The sequence below is a fragment of the Netta rufina genome (assembly GCF_964035555.1).
Source record: "Netta rufina genome assembly, chromosome: 1".
Classification (NCBI taxonomy): domain Eukaryota; kingdom Metazoa; phylum Chordata; class Aves; order Anseriformes; family Anatidae; genus Netta; species Netta rufina.
The window spans coordinates 27,899,645-27,922,492 of record NC_140123.1 but is presented as its reverse complement, the minus strand read 5'-3'; the positions used below and the strand labels follow the sequence as shown (position 1 = coordinate 27,922,492).

General features: G+C 38.0%; 1 protein-coding gene across 1 annotated transcript; it reads right to left on the bottom strand.

Moving 5' to 3' along the window:
* Window positions 1-235: 235 nt before the first annotated feature.
* On the bottom strand, window positions 236-22,591 carry NEK5 (NIMA related kinase 5; the record flags this gene model as incomplete). The annotated part of the gene is made up of 21 exons (XM_084284043.1): window positions 236-458; window positions 851-962; window positions 1,634-1,771; window positions 3,041-3,164; window positions 4,475-4,543; window positions 5,377-5,457; window positions 7,176-7,277; window positions 7,382-7,465; window positions 8,503-8,622; window positions 8,960-9,026; window positions 9,825-10,024; window positions 13,296-13,423; window positions 13,642-13,714; window positions 13,808-14,008; window positions 15,499-15,553; window positions 15,981-16,067; window positions 18,048-18,118; window positions 18,223-18,306; window positions 20,259-20,356; window positions 21,000-21,096; window positions 22,475-22,591. 21 exons carry the CDS (start codon window positions 22,589-22,591, stop codon window positions 236-238), a joined length of 2,331 nt encoding a protein of 776 aa, XP_084140169.1.
* Between the last annotated feature and the right edge of the window lie 257 nt (window positions 22,592-22,848).

Below are 22,848 nucleotides of genomic sequence, written 5' to 3'. Positions count from 1 at the left end.
GACATCTAAAATTAGCCTGATTATTTTTTTCCTTCTAAAAAAATGGCAAAAATCCTTTCAATTTTAATTGTTTTTTAAGTGTTGAAAAGTAGTTGGTTTACTTGGCATTTGATGTCAGCTACCTGTTTTTTTTTCTAATTTTGTCACTGCTGCAGTTAAAATTTCAAGGATATTAATGGTCTGAAACAGTAACCATGCTGGTACTCTACCTAGCTGTTGCTTCTTGCTTGACTTTTTAGTTATTTGTGTCAATACTAAGTGACTCACAGTTATTTTCTAAATCATCATTAGCTTTTCCAAACAGTTTGCTAGGTAAGCTCATCTTTTCTTCATGTGTTTGACCTCTACTTATTGAAAGCATAGAAGACTCTATGGTTCTCTCTGTTGGAGCAGTTACCACTTTTTCCAGAGATTCTTCCAGATCACGTCTCAGTTCGTCTTCAGAATCTTCAAAATTCCTGAAAATTTGAAACAAAGTTTTATTAATTCTATGCATCTGTTACGAGCATTTCTAGTTTAAAAGCCTTCAAGATTTTTTTTAATGTGTTATAAAAAATATGCAAACTACACACAAAATATGAACTGCTTCTTCACCCATCTCTGATTGTTTACCTATATTTATAAGGTTAAAAAAAAAAAAAACAGTTGCAGAGCCATGTTAACAATTCTGCATAACATTTTTAATGTCAGCATTGGCATTTGACAAATTAGAGAATTGAAAATCAGATCAGCAGACTGTAAAACAATTTGTCTTCATTTATGAGTTTAAAAGAACTGAGGAGAAAAGCTTTAGGCAATGCATCCAGTCATTTCATGTGTATAGCTTTTTCTGTTGAAGTGCTTGACTTACGTGTCCTCATCATCTGATCTTGGCTCAAGTCTGCCATCATCAACAGCAACACTGGAGCATGATTCTGAGTCATTTTCCTTGCTTTCTTTTGGTGACAGGGTTAATTTCCCTTCTGGAAAGGGAGAGAACATTCCTTTATTTGTATTACACATGTATAATAATAATTATATATATAAAACATGAATTATTATATATAAAATAATTATAGTTATAAAGGTGTATGTAAAGTAATAGAAAATAAGTAAATGCTTGATTTTTTTCCCCAGTGACCAACAATGTAAGTACTGTGCATAGCTGACTTGATCACACGTGTTTTAGTCAGTGGTTTATAACTTCTGTTCAGTGGAACCTCACATGTTTGTAGGCTGTAACCACAAAACTATAAAGGGTAAGAAAAGATAAATCTGATGCTGGTAGATTCAAGTTCCTAATCCACGGACCTGCACTTTCAGTGGAAAACTTAAGGGACTACTGTTTGGGAAAGACTGAAAATTGCTGCTTGAAGGCAGCAGCTGTGATTCCTTAGAAGTTCTCATTTTCAAAGACTGAAAGGCAACCTCAACATGAAAGGCGGGAGAACAATGACAAGAGTTGTTGTTTTAGTACCTAATGGCTAAATGCTGTGTGTAATCCACTAGCAACCTGTCCGTTTGGGTACAAATGTGCTTCACGATGTCAGCTGGAGTAGCTGGGCAGAACTGGGTGTTGAGGGAGCATGGTATATAATAGATAAATAAAAAGATAAAGAAAACCTTGTAATATTGGTAGTAATGGATGTCCTACCTGTTTCTTCTTCAAGCTGGATGAAGGAGGCATTAGACAGCTCTGCTTTTGCTAAGATACTTAGGAGTGTCCCGGGTGCTGTTTGTTTCCATTGCTTCCTGTTTTCTGTGATGTCTTCAGGCAGAATGACACGGTCAGCTGAAGAACAGGAAGGTTTTCAGATCAATAAATCATCACTGTGGCTTGGCAATTCTGCTAGAATTAGATTTTCTAATACGGACACTGATTTCTTCCTTTTGTGTAACGCTAGAACCTGATTTTTGTCCCTTGTGGAATATTTTCTCTTTTTTTTTTAAAAAAAAAAAAAAAAAAAAAAAGTATTTGATCTGATTGATACTGTGGAGGGAAAAAAAATAGTCTAGACTATTTGTCACTAAAAACTTCTTAATGCCAGTTTTAATGCTCAAGTAATAGGCATATTAGGCCTGGAATAGACAGGTGCAGCTTCATTGAGCTGTCCTTATTCACAAATTAGTGGCTTCTTAGGGCTGAAAAAAAATCAGAAGTTCCTGTTTTTCTTGCTCCCAATGTTCATCATCTAAGGCAAAATGAACAAGAAGTGACACACTAACAATGCTCTGCTTTGTCTTGACTATCCATGCAAAAAATTCATGTTGTTCATGTGTGTTTGGGGTACTGGGGAATACTGGAGTCCCTTGTTCCCAGCCCCCAGTCACTGGAGCTGCCTGGCACTGTCAGAAAACAAGCAATTCACCTCCAGAAAAAGAGCATCACCACGGCCAGACCTGTGTGAGGGTGCACTTGTGTCTGTGCAGCAAAGCTAACGGGTGGTGTGGGAAGCCAGAACTCCACCACATTCTTGGCTGGCTGGCCACAGACTGCCTGGGTCTTGTGTATCATCAGCTCAAGGCCCAAGGAAGCAGTGGTGTTTAGTTGCATTGACAGGCGTTTTCAGCCCGTTACCGAGACCACAGAGTGCTTCAGATAAAAGTCCTTCTAATTAAATGCCTGTCGATCATGTGAATGTTCTGGTATGGAACTGTTTGCAAAAGTATGTAGTAGTCTGGCTGAATTTTAGTAGCTCCCTAATGTAACTCACTGCAAAACATAAAACTTTCTTACAAAATTCATTTTCAGCCATAGGATGTACAGATGTGACATCAGCATTGGCTAAAAAATTCAGTAGTGTCTGGGGGGTTCCAGTTTGCCACTGCTTCCTGCTTTCTTCAGTATCACCTGCATCACTGGACTCTAAGGGGAAGAAAAGAGAAGGCAAAGTTATTTCATTTTTAAAAAATAGATTTCAGTGGAATTGTGGTGATTATAAGATATTACAATGAGAGAGAAACATCAGACAAATTTGCTATAACCTACAGTTACGAATTTACCTTACCCTTAACTAATTTTCAGGATTAATCCTAAATATCACATCTCCCTAAGAAATACCTGTTTGGTATCCAGAAAGTTCTTCCAAAGCCCCGTCCATGAGATCTTCATAAACTTCCACCAACTTCTCCTTAAGATTCTGCCCGTCCATGGAAGTCAACATCTCATTGACTTTATCTTGTACCTGAAAAAACAATAGAAGGAGAAAACATATACGGGAGAATAACTCACTTCCATTATTTCCAAATAACACCTGGTTCATCACAATAATATTCTTGCTTTGTGATATAATCCTAGTAAGAAGAAACAGCCGTGCTCTTTAGTACTATTGAAATAACACAATTACCAAGCCAAGCTTTTAGTGTTATTGGGGAGGAGGGTATTTCAGTCAAAGAATGGGCAGGAACTTCGTTGTATCACTGTAAGACAACCAGCCTTTCCCCAGAAAGAATGGAAAAAGCCTGATGCAAGCCAAAGAGGCTACATTTCATTCAGGCTACACCTGAATGAAAACAAAACAAATGTAATAGGCTTAGAGAATAATTTTGAATAACAATTGTGTACTTCGCCAGAGAAACCCTCTGCTCAGTTGGAAAATCCCCTTTCTGAGCCATGGATAGCATGATAACATTGTCAGGTTCTCCCCAGAAACTATAACAGCCAGAAAGTTAAATTATGGTCTCATTTCTCTGCAATGATACTTTCTTCTTGCACAGCTCAATTAATGCTGTTCCTACTGATAGTATAAATCCTGCATGTGTCTTGGCCATGGTCACTCCCTCAGTTTTGACCTATTCTGAAAATGAAGCAGCACCAGAAGGAATAGCCTGAGAAGACTCAGGTTCTGACCTTGGACTTGCGTAGTTTATACCCTGCCAGAGGCTACTGGTCTTGCTTGCTCCTTTTGGTCTGTTACATGCATAAGCTTCAAGCACAAAAGAGACCTCACAGGAATTTCTGGTTTTGTAGTGTTCACTGGTATAGACTGAGTCACAGCTGTAGTTTTCTAGCATATATAAGCTGATATGGATTTTGCAGAGTTAAGTTTTCTATAAAAGTGTAGTAAGTTCTCATTTTCAAGAAGTAATAACCACATTTTTAAAAGCAGTGTAGCTAATAATTGTAGAAGTGGCCATTATCATTTCAGAAAATACTCAAAGAAATGTACTAAATTCACAAATCAAATCTGGCATTTGCAGACTAATGCACTTTTGAGATGTGTTTTCCCCCTCCGCCCAATTTACAAAATTAAAATATCTGCATCACTTCTCATGTGAAAGATTGACCCAGATACCATCCAATTTCTCAAGCAATTATCTCCTCGCAGAAAGTCAGATATATGCAATATGTCAACAAAGCCTCAAGGTGAAGCTTCATTATAACACAGGTAGAGGGTGACAGTAATATAAACAGTTAAACCTGACCTCACGAAGCTACTGTCATGGTTTCAGATTACTGAAGAAATAAAATGCTTTGAATATAACCAAAGCCTACCTCTGCTTCTTGAATGTTGTCTTCCTCAGGAACACATTCATCTAAATTAATTTCAAACTTTATTCCTCCCTGAAGAAAATTCAGACACTTCATTAAGATAGGCTATTAAATAAAAACATTTAATTAAATGTACACAGATGACATGGAATTTAAATGGAACTTGGAAATTATTTTTCTATTAAAATAACTTCAATTTTCTTCTGTTTAACAAGATAAGTTGAACAAACAGGACAAAAATAGATTGCTCTGAGGTACACCTTATGGATATTTTCAAATGACTGCATCCACTAGAGAAGGCTGGAACATTTTAAGAAAAGATGTCTTTGATAATCATTTCATTCAAATCCTTGCAACACACGGAGCTGGTTCATACAGTTGGTTCCCAGCCATTATTAATAATTGAATACTGCACTGCTTCAGTGCAGAATTTCACAAAACACCTTTAGACCACTTCAGGATTATCTTATTATCTTATTATCTTATCAGAAATTTTCCTAATATCTTACATGCATTTCCATTCAATTCCCAGCCCCTTTTACAATTTAGAAGCATGATAGAGAAGAAAGTTTTACAAAATATATTAAGAAATTAACAGTGGCTTCACTTAGAGTTTGATATAAAGTTGAGTAAGTGGGGATTGATTACTGCCTGAGAAGATTTAGAGGGAGCCTTCCTCAAATGACCAGAAAAGCTCTGCTATACGTTTCTTTTCTTAATGATTCTATCCTGTCACAGAAACTTTTAGCAAACAGCAGTAGACCAGCACTCTTATCTGACTCTCAAATAACTTGATTTCCAGAGCTACTGTGGCATAACAGAGTTGTTTGAAATGTACAGATTTAAGAAGAAAATGGAGGATAAAAACCACACACACACGAATAAAAAATAGTAAGTATGGATACCTTTGTGCTATATTCCTTCTCTAAAATGTTTTGACCTTGCTTATCCTGGAGTCTAACTTGTTTAAACTTTTCTTCCACTTTCTGGAGGTAGAGAAAAAAAAATCAGCAACTTTAAAATGTACACTTTGGAACCAGTATGTGTATATACCCTACATAAAAAGACTCTTTTTAGTAATAAATGTTACCATTGATTTCCTTTTATATATATCAATAAGAATAGTTCATTCATTGCCTTATTTAGATTCTGATACTGAAAGACATAATTCTGGCTTATCTAGCAGAAAAACAGGAAACCTTGCACAAAGTGCAACCTCTGATTTTTCAAAAACATGTTTCGAGGATACAGCACTGTGTCCAGAAACAATGCATCTTTTCTTTTCTATGATCATATGCAAGATGATTCAGGCTGATTTCATTCCAGAAGACATCGGGAGTGATGAAAATCAAGGTTATAATTGAAACCTATACCCGTACAAAGTCTAGCCATGTTTCATATTATCCTGTTTGCTGGTTAACACCTAAAAGCTATTTAATTACCTTCTGCATATTCCTGCGCTCTGTGTTAGAACACGCCACATAAAAGCAAAGTAAATAATTGCATACAGCTCCTTCAGTGACCTCCTGCTATGAGGACACGTCCTCAACCTCAGGTGAAGCCACAACAACTCACAGGTTGTACTTTTTGGAAATATCTATGCACTTTCTCCAGTAGGTGGAGTGCCCATGAATTAAGTGACATCAAACAGGTGACATCAAACAGGTGTAAAACCTTTTCTTTTATTTATTATTATGCTTTTCCCATGGGAATAACATTTCTGTCCTGTTGTGGCCTTGATGGTGGACAGTGCAGCTTATCTCACCGATGATGTGTGGTTTAATTTTAGTAAAAGCCAGCTCCAGGATCCATGAATATCACTGAAGAGTATCCTACTTATATTGGCAGCTTTGGCACAAGTTCCAGCTGCAGCAGGGTAGCAATGTCTGTCACCAGTTTATGTGGAGGTCTGCCCCTTGCTGCTGAGCAGTGCAGGAAATCCTGCATTACATGAAGCAAATTCTGCCTGAAGAATCCTATTAGCTAGCTCAGCATTGTTTTCCTTTCAGAATAAGCTGACATTTTGCACACTGAAATAAATTTTAAGAAGCTGAAGCTTTCATTCTTTTCATTTGAGGAGAAGCAGACTTGTTGCTGCAGAACTCCATGTGGTCTGGAAACCTCATCTGGTTTTCATCACACCAGCATTTTAAAGTAAAAGTGGAACAATGCTGAAAATCCATTCCAGTGCCTGTGTTGGTAGTATTTGATGACAAAGAAATGATGGATTCCTGTAGCTGAAATCTTTAGTTCTGTTTCTTCCTCCTGCTTCTCCCAATCTTCTGTTTAAGTAAGGAGTCCACACAAAACTGGATTGTAACATACGCCCTACATAGGATCCTTACAGGAAAAGTACTCATGTTCTACTCTGAGCTCGTGCTTACCGTATCTCCTGCACAGGATTCTCCTGCAGGTCTGCACTCTGAGTGGCTTCTTTACTTCACTCAGAAATCAAGGAAAAGAAACGCACCACAAAAGGAAAAGAAGCAAAAGTACCTCCCAGTAAGTATAGGGGAAAAACAATTACCAAAACAAATCAGAGCTCATCCCAATAAAGTTTCCAGGCTATTCAAGAAAGGAACCTAGGAAGATTTTCAGATGTGGCGCAAACATCAGGTAAGATTTAAGCTTTAGCATTTTTCAGGACTCTTGCAGAATGAATCAAAGGCCATGCATAAAACGTTTTGTTTAGACTACGAGATACCTCAAGTGATTCTTTTGTTCCAGCTGTATCTGTGGTTTCAGACGGGTTCTCAGCTTTCCCTTGCCTCACCAGATAGGTTTTGTCTTGTATTTTTTGATTGTCCTAGGGAACAGGTTTATAAAATGTTCATTTCAATTATTAATTAAGCGTACTACCTTAAAAAAGGAGAAGGAAAAATGACTGCATGCATGTTTGAGCTTTGCTACCTGGAGTATTCCTGCTCTGAATCTGAATTCTTTTATATTGCTGTGGTATTCTTCCCGAATTTTCTGTAACTGCTTCAGGTACTCCTATTAAACAACAGTAAGGTAGAACACATAGTTATTAGAAAGACATACAGAAACAGCACTAGCTGAACAAAATATTCCATGGATATCAAACTGTGTATGTGTGAGAAAAAAGGTTCAGTGTCCACTACTGCCAATTTTAAAGATTGCTTGATACTTCCTATTAACAGGAGATTTAGGAGTTATAACTGTTCCAGACTTTAACCCTTTTGAAACTTTTCTGAATGTTTTATGCTGGATTTTCTGTCTAGTTACACCTAAAATAGTCAATTCCAAGAATAAACTAAGGATAGTCTGAGTAATGACTCCAAATTCACAATCATAAAATAGAGGACTGGAAAATAGTAGGACAAAAAAAAATATATATAAACCATTTATTGTATTGCAACCTCCTCCCCAAAATAAAACAGAATTTGGCAGTCTTCTGTTGAAGAAGATTCACCATTCCTGTGCTCTGAAGAAAAAACTTCAAATGTGGCTGGAAAACAGTCTTTTGTTAAAGACATTTCTGTTACTGCTTACAAGACAGTCTGTCCCATTTTGCATATGGTACAAATGGACAAATCCATAAAATCTCATTTTTATAAAATTTAGTACAGACTTTGTAGAATTAAGGAGCAGCAGCCTTTGAATAATGTGTGCATGATGAGTGTGTTCCTACTCCAAAGTCTGACCATTATGTTAAAAGCTAATATATTTATTCTGACTTTTTTTTTTATAAATCAAAGATATAAGGATTAAATGTATTTACATGTTTCCATGTATTTAGATTTTAATGTATTTAGATTTGTTTGTTTGTTTGTTTATAAATAGATTTATTTCCATGTATCTAGATTTAGATTTTCTAGATTTTAAAACGATTCTGGAGGTCAGCTTTTGTGCAAGTCCTCACTGGCTTCTGCAAGATGGAACCAGATGAGCACAGAGCTTATATTTTCCTAGTGGTCCAATGGAAAAAAATAAAATCTCACATAAAGAACACTATTGTCAAGGAGTGTAAGAAAACAGCTTTGAGCAACTCGGGAAAATATTTTATTTACCTGTTCTTTCATTTCATTCTTTCTAGACATGTCCTGATGATGCAATTTGAGATGCTCTTCCATTATTTTCTGCTGCTGTGTTTGGTCATGATATGGGTCAGCAGAGGATGGCCGCAGTCCCTGTGGGTGTACAAATAAATCCCAGAGCAAAGGAATTTTCATTTTGAATCCCTTTCATCAGGGCCTATTCAGTTCTCTTTTCCTTTTCCCCTGAAGCGTGATGTATGACAAGTGTGTATTTTTGCAGGTAAGAGTCACAGTAGAATTTTACAATGCTATAGTTTGATACTAGAAAATAAAACCTCAAGATGACCATTGTAGAGCAGGTAACAGACCCACCAGAGCAGAGCTTTCTATCTGACAGTGCCACAGTCTGTTGGAAAGACATCAATTCATCTTCGGGATTTTCAATCAGTTTCTTTCACAGATTTTGTTCTGTGGTTCAGTACTTACTTACCAGCTGTTTTTCCACTTTAATCTTGTACTGCTGGGCTTCAAAACGCCTTTGAAGATATTCTGCAGGCCTGAGAGAAGAAAGCGATGTTCACATACTATATTTTATTTCACAGCTTCTATCTTCTGCACAAATAATTCTCTACCAGTTGTGTTTGTACTACATAAGTATGGATGGATAGATCAAATTTGTATAAATATGGACCAACAGTAAAATAACAAACAGAAAACATACTGACTTGGGCCATTCCCCTTGCTATTATTTTGGTTACCTTAGTCTACTGAAGTGCAAAGCTCTTCTTCACCTTCTATTTGATAAATAGTACGTGAGACTGTTAGTGAAAATAAAGTTATTTTTCCTGATCCTCAAAATATTGATAAATCGTGGAATGCACAGACAATCTCAAAAGTAAAAATAAAAGATTCTACCTCTGCTTTGTAAAAGAAAGGCTTTAAAGTACACAGACTGCTGGAGAACATGCCTTTATATCTGAAACCAAAATGTAAGCTCTGCAGGAAGACAACATTTGCGTGGCCTGCCTCCTACTCTGTTCCCTGAAGTACAGAACAGCTTTTGCTCTTTAGATCTTTCTGATGCTGGTGGGAAGGAAAGACAGTGCTTATCTTGAGTTTTACTCCACATCTAGTGAAACGCTGAGATTGGGGAGACATTTTGATAATAAAATTTCAAACATCAGGAAAATGCATTCAGAACAGAAAGAGGAGTTACACTGTCCAATAAACTTAAGTAAAAAAAATTATCAAAGAACAAGCAGAGAAGGAATTATACTGAATGAGTTAATCGGGAAGGCTGATAACTCCAAACATGCAGAACTGTTCACTACTAATAAATAGTGAGAAAGGTTTACCCATCAGGTGGAGGGGGTGGAGGTGCAACTTGTCCTTTTTGTTTATAGTATTCCTCAACTCTTTGGCTGATGTGAGAAAGGTCATAATGTGCATTACGTTTCCTCTGCAGGTTGTCAAGTTTATCATAGTAATGACCATAATGGCCATGCGCTCTGATATTTTCTGGCCTTTCTGCCATCTTAAATCTGGAGCTCTGTGGCTGAAAATACAATAAAAAATGTTAATTGCCCCATATTCATTTGTATCAGTACCAGTGTGAACTATTTCCTGTCCTCCCCATGATGAGCTGCATGGTAATACAGGCTGTCTACAGTAGAGTTAGTGTTATGTTCTCCAAGCCTTTTCTCAAATAAAGCAGAAACTTCCTAATTTACTACATACAGAGTGTGTTTAATCTTACTGTGGTCTCTCCCTTTTCCCCTGTTCCATCAGCTCCTGTGGTGAAGCAGCAGCCCACGCTGTGCGAGTCAGTCAGCGCGGGGCTTTGTACCCTGCACCTTGGTTGCCCTTGAGCCACGCCATCGTTCTGAAGCCCAAAGCACTGAGTTAATTCCAGGAGAGCTTTATTTTGACATGTGACAGCGAGAGCAACCTGGGATGTAGCTGTGGGCCCTAAACATGCAGACTGCTGCTTTCAGGGAAGCACTGTGCTCGTGCATAAGCTCTTTCATTATGTGCCTGTGGGAGCTTGCATTTGATTTCTCCAAGTCCTTACTGTGATGAGACATTCCTGTATTTCTGCTTTGTGACAAGGCTGTCTTTTCCATCTCATAAGAACAATGAAGAGAAAGGTGATTGTCTAGCTGCTGCTGCATGACAAAAAAGAACTGCAGTATGACATCCACAAACATTTCCATGGTGGGAGACTAAAAATTACTACATGGGGTATGAGCAAAATGCAGAATATTGCTTATTTTTCTTACATAAATTAAAATCAGCTCGATAGCCCTTCCTTAGATGGTAAATACATTAATTATTGCTCCTTAGAAACACTGAAAATAAGCTCATCTACCTACAGCATAGTCCAGATTATATAGATTATATAGTCCAGCACAATATAGATTCATATCTATAGAAGAAAATTTTCCACTGCCAGTAATGATCCCAAGGAAGAGGGAGTTTCAGGGAGTGTACGTGTTGTCCCTCCCTGAATGAAGTTTTAGAGTACGGTATCCAGAAGTACGGCAATCTCGAGCAGTAGGGAAAACAAATCAGACCATCTAAATAAGAGGGTTGAGAACCATGAGCAACGAAGCTTGCACTCTTTCTCCCCTCCAAGAAAGTCTGCAGCAAAGAAGATATACCCCTGGTGGAAGAGGTTCAGGGTAGAGAATACAAGAGCAAACTGGACAGAAGTAAGTCCACTGGCCCTGATGGGATGTACCCACCAGTGCTGAGGGAGCTGGCAGATGTCATTGCGAAGCCACCGTCTATTATTGGCTTTGACTGATTATGGCACCTGCGAGAGGAAAGCAGATGCCAATCTTATCTTCAAAAAGGGCAGGAAGGGGGACTCACGGAACTACAGGCCCCACTGTCCTGGAAACCATTTCCAGACACGTAAAAGACAAGAAGGTGCTCAGGAGTAGTCAGCACGGATTCACAAAGGGAAGGTCATGCTTGACTGACCTGATGGCCTTCTACAAGGAAATGAGCGGCTTGGAAGACAAAGGGAGAGCAGTGGGAACTGCCGGCCTTCTCTCCACTACTTTCTGATGCCGTCTCCCAAAAGATCCTCACAGAGAAGCTGATGAAGTGTGGGCTGGATGAGCAGAGAGGTAGGTTGAAAACTGGCTGGCTCCAGAGGCGATCATGTTGCAAAGCCCAGCTGGAGGCCAGTAACTGGCAGCGTACCCCAGGGGTCAATACTGGGCCCAATCCTGCTTCACATCTCTGGTAACGATCTGGGTGATGGGGCAGTGTGCTTTCAGCAAGATGCTGATGACAAGAACCTGGGGAGAGTGGCTGACATGCCAAGGGTCATGCTGTCATCCAGAGGGACCTCAGCAGGCCGGAGAAATGGGCTGACAGGAACCTCCTGGAGTTCAGCAAGAGGAAGTGCAAAGTCCTGCACCTGGGGAGGAACGACCCCAGGCATCAGCACAGGCTGGGGGCGCCCAGCAAGGAAGAGGGCCTGTGGGTGCTGGTGGACAAGCTGAACATGAAAACTTGTGGCAAGAAAAGGCTAACGGTATCCTGGGTCGCGTTAGGCAAAGTATTGCAGCAGGTCAAGGCACAAAGTGAAACACAGCAAGTTCCAGCTGAAAATAAGCAAAACATTTTTTACTGTGAGGGTGACCTCACAGTAATAAAGGGAGAGGTTGTGGAATCTCAGTTCTTGGGGATGTTCAAAAGTCATCTAGCCGTGGTCCTGGGCAAGTGGCTCTGGGTGTCCCTGCTTGGGCAGAGACATGGACAAGATGACCTCTACAGGTCTTTTCCAGTCTCAAATATTCTGTGATTCTGTGAACCCTGAAGCAGCTCATTCAAAGCATGACACTACGCAAATATTCCCACTACCCTGAAAAAAAAAACAACCTGTTTTCTTCATTTGGATGATGAAAGACTGTGGGAACATGTGATAACATGTTCACTGATAACATTAGTGCATGTCTGGCAGATCAAAACACTGTGGACAAAATTCTGCCTCTGATTACAGCAGAGCACGATGAAAGGAAACTCAGCCAGCATCTCTGCACTTGCATGGATACGCACAAATGGAACTATGAGGAAAACCAAGTTCTGCATTGGGCCAGCACTGTCCTCAGGCATCTAAGTGACTGCTCGAGGGCTGCAGTTCTGGGAATTTCACAGATCTCTACCATCAGCTAATCTAACCTAACTGCAGCGTGCAATTACTGCTGGGAGCTCCCAGATCCTAACTGTGCTTTGCTCTAGTTTGTCAGCACCCACGAGAGTGCTACACACTCTTGAAGGTGGGAAGTGATACCAAGTAAGAGGCTGGAGATAGCACACAGCCTGAGGAAACAATGAGGTAGAAAATGAAGGAGGGACACAGGTCATTGTGAGGAATTGGGGCTTTCTGCTGTAAAGTTTTATCCCAGTTTGTTTTAATCGTATCTGAAACGAGGGCACTGGGCACCACTGGTTTTGCCCACGAATGGGCCCTCAGGAGGTGTGACATAAAAGAATCAGTACATTTGCTTTTATGGCAGAAATGCAAGCCCAAAGTTCATTTGCCTGTGTGTAAACATAAATGCAAAGTGTGCCTGATTGCTTTTGTTACAAAGGACCAGGCTGAAGCAGCCTAAACTCTGTGTTTCCCACTTAGGCTTTCTAAAACACCTCTTCTGAGACTTCTGGAGTCCTTAATTGCCTCCACTGACCTGGTGTAGGCATTAGGTTGGATTTAATGTATCTTAAAGAAGCCTTCTAAAGGACCTCTTCTAACAGCAGGAATTTGCCTTCTAAGATAATTCAATGTTATCAGCAATGTGGATGCACTCTACCTGAGGCTGCTGCCCTCCTGAAGGTTTCCATTCATTTCTTTCAAAGAATCCCTGTGTCTCAACAGGCGCCACCATTCCAGATTCTGAAGGAACTCGGTCTTGCACTCTCCTTTTTTGAAGCTTACATTCTTTTTAAAAATAAAAGATTAGCAAGTTACCTTCTGTGCTTTCTACAAGATTTCAGTTCTCTCCTTTTTTTTTTTTTTTTAATTTCCAAATTTTTCTGAAGCTCTTGTATCCAAATGTGCAGCAAAGACTATTGGAGAAAGTTATCACCATCGAGTATATCACAACTAGCAAATGTTAGTGTAGAACCAGTGTTTAAATCATTAAATATTATCTTTACCTTGTATCAGCTTGGCTCCAGGCTGTGATGCTGAAGGCTTTCTTCTATTTATCAAAGTGAGACTGAGTTCTTCCTGTGTTAACTATCAACAAAAAAGTATCAGACAGAACTGTTTATAACACAATACACCTTTCTCTCTTGGCAAGCAGCCGTACAAGGCACTCACCTCAGGGGGCAAAAATCTGAGAACAAGCTTCTGCAAGAAAGGCTTCCTCAAAATAGAATTCACCGATGGTCGATCTCTTGGAGATACTTTAAACAACTGGGAAATTAACGCCCTCAGATCATACGAATATTTGGGAGACACGGGCTGAAAATACCCTCTGCAAATCTTCAGCACCAGCTGGTGCAAGCTACTGCCTTCAAACTTAATCAATGAAAACAACAGAAAGAGGACAATAAGTACTGCTGATTGGAAATGATGGACTAAACACCCAAATTTGAAAAGGGTACTTGTGGACAGAAGCCCTGTGCTATGCAATCTCTTCACAAACAATTTCTCCCTATCCATAGTTTGCTGTGGGAGATTAACAGAACCACTCTCTGATTGTACTTGCTGGTTACATTCTCCTAGTTTAAGCTCCATGACTCAGCAGGTCTGATAGCTTTGGCACTTGGAAGAGGTTTTTCATAGTGTCACATGTCGTTCAGTGTCATACAATAACACAGACACACATTTTCCAGAATTAAACATCATGATTTTTGCCAAAAGCTGTTCAGCAGAGACGCACATACATACTGCTTGCAGAGGGTTCACCTTTAAAACCTCGGTTCCCACAACTTAGCCTCTGTGGTCTGTGTTCTCTCAGGAACCAGGATACAACCTGATTTTTAACAACTGATGCCACTCAGCTGACTCAGTCCTCTCTGGTCAGACGATCTCTTAATACATCAGCATCAATCTAATTTTTAGGGCCTAAGACAGGCAAAACTAATTTTGAAAGCAACAGTTTTCTGAAATTATCATTGTATTTACTTGGATAATTTGAAGGTGTTGTAACCCAAATTTGCTCTTGCATTTCCTTTCTACATTAGCATCTAGTTCCTGCCTTCAAATTAAAAAAAAAAAAAAAAAAAAAAGCAGCAATATGAAATAGAATAGCTAATATTCATAAGAAGAAATTATGATTTTTTTCTCACTTTGTGAAATCTGGAATATTCCTCCCTTGTTCTCAGCTCAGCACAACTGCTCTCCCTGCCAGTGCTGCTCTGCCAGCTTTGATCATGTTGATGCCCAGGTCAACTTAGATTGGGCCCAGGAATCCGACCCTTTTCCTGTTGTTGGGATTAGTCTCTGCTTCGTTCCCTTCTCCACATTCACAGGCTGAGGATTACTTGAGGCTTAGATCATACAGAGGACAGCACAGCTTCCTAAAGATGCTATCTCAGTTATCTTTTGACATGAATGTGCTTCCAAACAAAATACAACCTCTAGGAAAATGTTTCTTGAGACTTGAAATGCTCTCCGGGGAAATGTAGGTTTCAAACTCTTTAGCGAGTACAGATTGGTGTTTTCAAATAGAAATGAATAAAATGATGTGCCTAAAGCCTTGAAGTACAGCTTTAATTCTTTCCATCTGCCTTTTCAGAAAGTATAGTACTTATTTAAGAGTAAATATATGTTCGACAGACTTATATATACACACAAAAATTCTAGAAATACAATATAATATATTGTATTATAGTTTGCTCAAAAAATTCAATACAAAATATTAAACACTGGCATTCTTTAATATCAAGAAGTAAATTGAAAATAATACTAGTAGCTGTCTCTGAATATTGTTATAACTACATATATTCCAGGCTGTTCACTCTATTTTCAATAATATGATATTGATCTGATTCTAAGATACTTACAGGATGCTTTAGTGCACACAGCTCATAGAGCACACAGCCAAGAGACCAAATATCTCTGTAAATAAAAGGAATTCAGGTTTCAGGAAAAGCCTATGATATTTTCATAGATGTAATCAATTTTTTTTTTCAGCTCTCAAATTTACTAGCATCATTCCAATGAAGATTAATATTGGTGCAACTTTTGATATTTCTTAGTACGCAGTGAAAAGAAAACTTTAAATTTCTTTTTTTGTTGTGGCACCAATGTTTCTACAGTACCTAACCAGGTACTATTATTATTATTGGAAGAGGCACAGGATATAAACGATGCCTGCTTAATATTCCTAGCGGGATTGAAGAGCAAAGCTACCTCTAGCTGATGCATGTGAAATTCCTGGTGCCCTGCAGAAACACAGATTTAAACCATGACATTATTTACGTTAAGTTCTCTTGTGCCTGCACGCCCTCATGAACAAGAATATAATGAAAACTGAGAGACTCACGTTTTATTGTTATACGGTCGATTTTCACAGATCTCAGGTGACAGATAATAAGGGGTCCCTACACAGGTATAGGCAAACTCCATAGTGCTGATGAAACACAGTGAATAAAAAGGTTTACACGTTGAAAAAGTCTGCAAGCAATTGAGTTAAGAGCCCGTGAGGGTTTTTATTTCTGCTCTCAAAATAGTTGAATAATAGCATAATTGAATAATGAAACAACCAAAGAAAGACTAAAGTACTTCCCATTTCTGTGTAAAAATGACCAACTGTCTTAATACAGTGTTTGCATTTCAACAGAAATCACGAGAATTCTTTTTCCCACTTTTCACCAGCATTGCAATCAACATTTGCAAGGAACGATGATCATTAACACATAATTCTGAAAGCTGTCAACCACACCTCAAAGTATTAGAAGCCTCCAACATACTCACTGAAATAAGATCATAGGTGCCAGTCAGTCATGCAAGCTAGAAACTGTGGAAGGAGGAACAACTGTCCAGAAACTAAAGCAGGAGTAAATGAATTCTATTTCCATCTTTGCTGCTGACTTGTAACGTAGGTATAGCAAATATAAAAAACTTGTTGGATTCATTTCACTTGCTTTTAGTTATTTACACTGTGGACGTCATCAAGAGTCACTGGGAAGTCAGTGGAGAGAGAAAGAATCACAGAGTGATTCCTCTCACTCTACAGCAGGTGTCAATAAAAGCTGAATGTCACCCTCCTCATTGAGGATATGAAATCTGACTGCCAGAGCTGTCAAGGATACCTAACAGAAAATAAAAGTATTGGACACTATCTGTAATTTGGAAGTGGAGAATGGAAATGAAAATGCCTTTGTGTATCACAGGGGATGGGAGGAAGAGGGACTGAGAAAACTAATTCACTTGTTACATGTGAAAAAGTACATTCAAGCTCCAAATATTTTTGTTTCTGAAGTCCCAGATACCTATTAAATACTCCTCAAAATGCCCAGACTTGCACATTCACATTCTGAGGTTTACTTTCAGCAAAACTTCCCAGCTCTGACGCACCACCGAACTTTCAACGTTATCTAGGCCTCATTCCAAAGCAACCTGATGGGGCCTTGACAGAAATTACCTATGCTGTACATTCGCCCAAAGAATGCATTAAGGTATTTTATACCAGTACATAGTTAAGTAAGTCTGAAGAGAGTGCATAAATTGTCTATGCTGGTTAAAGTCTTTATTGTGTAGACAGGAATGTGATTCAGCTTGGATTAATTTAATTTGGGGATAGGGAAAGATGCAACAAGTGAATTGCAGCAGGTGGAGTACAAAGCAACTGAGAAGAACTGACAATAGAAGGACAATCTGCAAAATGATCATCAGAGGAAATTACATTTCTACAAACCGTGGAACTTCATTGCCATGAGATCCTGCCAAGGTCACAGATATCAAGAAGCTCAAAAAGAGATCAAGTTCAAGCATTGTCCTTTTGTTAGCATGTTAGGCATGTTTTGACCATGTCAAAAAGCACTCTCCTAGACAATGTCTGGCCACTTTGTAGGTTAGGCCAACCTTGTCCCCAGAGCCAATAAAGAAAAGACTTCTCTTTGGCAGAAGTTTAGCCAGAGGGATGCAAGCCGTGACATATCATTTACTCTAAGGGTCAGGGAAGAATGGGTTCTGGCCTTTTTTTGTTTGTTTTTTTGTTAGTATAGGCACAGTTTTGAAGAACCAACTCTTTTCTTACACTATTTCCAAACGTTTAATGCTGTTCACTGCTTTTTCTTTTCATGAAGCACCAAAAGTGATTATCAAGGACTGCAAAGAACAGTTGTACCTCCAGAGTTTCTATGTCAGTTCCATAAGGAACAGGAAAAGATTGAGGGAAAGACCCTCTAACAAGAGTCCAGTTACAAGGATCTGTGGTTATGTTCAGGATGGCACATTTTAGGATACCAGAAAAAACATATAGTGACAGACCCCTGATATCCTAGACCAAGCACAGCCCACAAACAATTTGCACATTCAGGTTGCATTCTGAACATTCAGAAATAGGTACATTTGCTGTAGATCATAGACTAATGAAAGAGGTGCTTACTTGGTCAACTGTCTTGCTATGCCAAAGTCCCCAAGCTTTGCTATCCTTCCATTATTGCTAAGAAAAATGTTCTGCAAACAAAGAAGAAACTGGTGTGCAAAAATTAAACATGGCACAGCTTCTCAAGTCTTTTGACATGACAAAATCACCCCCCTTCCAGTTCTAGTTTTACTACCTGTGCTTTTACATCTCTGTGTAAAATCTTCCTGTCGTGAATATGCTTCAGGCCCAAGGAGATCTGCACAAACCAACTCAAAATCTGCGGTGAAAGACAAAAGGAATAGATATCTGATAAATTTGATATGTGGATAAATTGGCATGGCTCTAATCTCCAGCAGGACATTTTAATGAAATATGTACAACAAAGACAACTACAAAATCTAAAACATGTCAATCACACACACCATGGAATAGTAGGAAACAATATTTTTGTATGAGTAAAATGAATGCCATAGTTTTGCTTTCCTTTCTCAGTACTATCAGGGAACTAAATGAAAATAAATACCTATTCCCACTTTCTGTATCCCAGTCAAGTTTTCACTATGACAAGACCATTACCTGAGCAAGGACTGAAGAATCATGTCAAAGAGTTAAGAACACTAGACCATTATTTAGAAATTAGTTCAAAAAACAAGCCATAAATGGGTGGTGTCTTAATCCTCAGCAGTGTAAGTCATGCATTTATAATATTTGTAATCATACCAAATGTGATCCGGGAAAGAAGAAATAGAGGATGAAGGTCTGAAATGTGATTAAACAACATAGGTATGAAGAAACTTGTGATAGTAAGTAATCACAACAGTTCATCCTTGCCCCAGGACAACTCTTAAGCATGTATTCAATTCCAGATATACGTGATTTATTGAATAAGGGCTGCTGGACTTAATTCAGAAACAAAAGTAAGATGTGCTTACACACTCCTATCTTAAGGACAATTGATGATCATGGAAAATTTTAATTCAAGTAATAATCTTCTATCTAGTAATGCTTAACATTTCACAGATGATTTCCTGAATAGGGCTGATGTCATAAATTAGACTTTCTTAGGCATACACTTGAAAATATAAAGATTTTTTAACAAAGTTATGTTAAATTGGGTAATTTGCTCTCTGTTCTTGATTGTCAGATGCATCTTTAGTTTCTATAATCCTTTGTCTGTAATTCCTTTGTCTTTCTTTGGATATGCCACATTCTGTCTCGGCAAGGTTTTTTTGTGTTGGTTCCCTGTTTTGTCTTTTGATGATCTGTGATTTTGTCCTCTTTTTATTTTCTCTCATGTTCTCTCTGCCTCTATTATGACTCCCAATTGGATCATAAAATTCACCACTGCTGAACCAGTAATTCACTTCCAACTGACTTCTACACTAAGGAGTTTCTCTTTTCCTACTGAAGCGAGAAAAAATGTCACAAAATTTCCTTTTTTCTTTTTTTTCCCACTTCTATGCTTTAGAGTAGATTTCCACTAACATGTTAGATATTGTCTGTCTAGTATCTAGGTAAGTTTTCATTGCAACTGCAAAAGTGAAAAACTGCACAAAATTAAATATCCTTAGAGTTCCGAATACTAAGTCCAACATATAAGAGAAGATTTCCTTCAGAAAGCTAAAGTTATTTAAAAGATGAAGGAATAAGTGAAGGACTAATAGGAAATTCTGTTTCTGAGAACTGCAATACCTCTCACATGCACCTATTTACAAGCTGAAATACCTGTGAACATGCTCCAAAAGCAGTCAGAATCCTGGCCTTGTTTCTCTGTGTCAGTTTAACAATTTAAATGGCATCAGAGAATTCTTGCCCCAAATAAAATGAATGAGAGATTTACCACTGACTAGTATAAATCATGATATACTATGATGTAAATAGCAGAAAAGAATGAAAAATTCATATATAATACATCCCCTAACACCTCTAAAACACCTTGTAAAAGTAAAAATAAAGCTGTTCTGGCTAAGCAGGTATACTACTAAGAAAAAGTGCCTCCAGTACAGAAGGAGCAATGGAAAGAATATAATTGGCATCAAAATACTGTCAATAAATTAATTTAAGATCTTAAACAAGTCTAAAAGGAAACTCTAAATTCCCACTAAAACTATCAGTTTCTTTAAAACGTTCAGTTTTTATAACAGGTCAGAAAAGAAACAGTAGCAAGCACTGCATAATTCAATGTGCTCTACATAAAACATCCTTTCCTCTAAAGGTAACTTCTTTCACCTGGTCCTCATCAAACAGTACTCCATGCTGCATATTTATCCGCTTCATTAAATCTCCACCATCGCAGTATTCCATCACGATATACAGCTTGTTGTTTTCTGAAAGGAAAAGTATTTCTTTCCTTTATTCCTTTATTCCTCATTAATACAGCAATAAATTATTAAATTTCACCTGAAACATACATTAATTGCATGCTCTCTATGGACACTAGCCTTCATCTTTGCTTCACAGGCCCTCCAAAATCCTGCATGAACCTGTGCTGGAAAGCCACTCCACTCCCTCCCTCAGTCCCAAAGTCCAAGCCAAACCTTTTCTGCAACCTTACTGATACCCCAAGATATGTTTTATTTCCTATTTTCCTATTTTTCCTAGTTTCTCATTCATTTTATCTCCTATTTCCTGCTGTGCTCAAAAGCTCTCTTCTTCTATTGCAGCTCCTGGGAAGGTTTCACAAAACTCTGGACCTCTGTTGAAGGTCAAGATTAAAGTTCAAGGGAGGCAATGCAAACACCTCAGGATCTAGTGTTTGCTTCACAATACTTTTGGCCCCACCCACCTACAAGGAGAAATAAAGTACTGACTGAACCTGGTACCTTGTGTTCATTTTTAGGAGTCGGCACCTAGCCCCACTGATAAGTAAGGTGCTGGGGATAGGCTTATGGTTGGGCAATACGAACAAACTAGTTTCTGCTGCCTTTCACTCCTATAGTCACAAATAAAACAAAAATGTTAAAAGTAAACCTTGCAAAGAAGCAAAGAAGGTTACTATATTTGCATGCTTCATCTTGGCCAGAAGAATGACTTCTTTCTGTGAGGCTTCTTTTTCTTTCACAGGCATCTACAAAGAATTAAGGAACTACATGCTAGCAATGATGCATTTAAGTCACTTCAAAAATAGCTGTCAAATTGTGCCAAGGTGATGCAGAAATACTAGAACATATGATGTACATACATTTGCAGCATATGTTTGTAAATATAGTGGACAATTCTATTAAAATGTCCTCTTTCATTTACAAAAGTAAGTTTCTTACTCTCATTCTTAAGAAATAATTTTGAAATGTAATCCTTAAAGATTCAAAAATCAAAAGGTGAAAATAAAGACACACACAATCAACCATATAAATGACATACCACATACTAGAAAGACACACTCTACCGCATAAGACAAATCATACTACTTTGAAGTCAGAATTTTCTGTAACCACCTCTTGGTTCTTAAACAACTTGGATAAGTAATAACACTCTATTAATTTAAATTTTTCTATTTTGCATACATCAAAATATGAGATTAGAAATAACCAAATTACTGGTCCTGAACACAGAGAAACCATTTTTTATTTAGTTGTCATTACTAGCATATCAATTTTTCTGGGTTTGAATCTGAAGGTTATGTAGCTTTTCCTAGAACTGACACATAAAAATTCATGCTTCTGTTATGATTCTCTCATACATTTGAAGTTCACTAGTGCAACACAGAGTGTAAGAGCTGTCACAAGCATGTAGACACTCACTGAAATTGACTGCTGAATTCCCTGTACTGAAATCATATGGAGTTTAACTGCATGTCTTTTTGGAACTAGATCTAGGAGTGGCATTACTCTGATTACCCAAGCTGGCTACCCTAACCTACCTTTATAGCCCACAGAAAGAAACATGGAGCTTATGGACCAATTCACCTTCTTCTGAAACAGAAGTCTAAAACAGCAAACAGCATCCCTTGTTCTCAAAGAAAGGGAATTAAGCCATGTAGCTGAGATAATGACAACTACAGAACGGACACTTCAGATTAGATGAAATGAATCAAAATGCCTTACACATAAATGAGAATCAGAAAGACTGCTGTGTATTACTCATACCTGAAAATATGAACTTTTTTAAAAAAAAAAAAAGGAGAGTTTAGAGAAAAGTGTCACAAAATCATGGCTTGTTATTTCAGTAGTAAGTTTTGATGTACTTGAATCATCTGTTATAAAGCTTAAATCAGGTAGTGCCATGTATGCTAGGTAAAGCTTTGAAAAAAAAAAAAAACTGTTAATATAAAATCACATATTTAGTCTATGTTTTTAAAATTAGTCAGTCAAAGAGTACAGTCTTTGGAAAGTTTATGTCATCAAGATACAACTACAAATGTGACACCTAAGCTCATAGATTAGCTAAATGCAGTTGTCATAATTCTGTAAATAACTATTGTTATCATCCAGGTTTTGTTGTTTTACCTTAGTTAAATCAATCTCTTTGATGACACATTGTTCATTATCCACTTTTCCTTTTGCCAAGAATATTTTGCCGTAAGATCCTTCTCCAATTTTCTTAAGGATTTCATATTTGTCCATGATGTCTTTATCTTAAAGCAGTGGCTAGAACAAAAGAGTCCCCAGATTAGTATTGCATGTAGTCAGTGCTAAAACATCTGAGTTTGTCTACTGAAATAGAAACTACTTTTAATGACTGTATTTTTTCCTCACATTTTTATCACATTTCTATTAATGATGCAGATTCGTCCTCAACATGTCATCTCCTGGAAGACTGCAAATTATCGTGGATCTGAACTTAAGCAGCAAGTTTGAGTGTCTCATAAAGGAAAGCATGA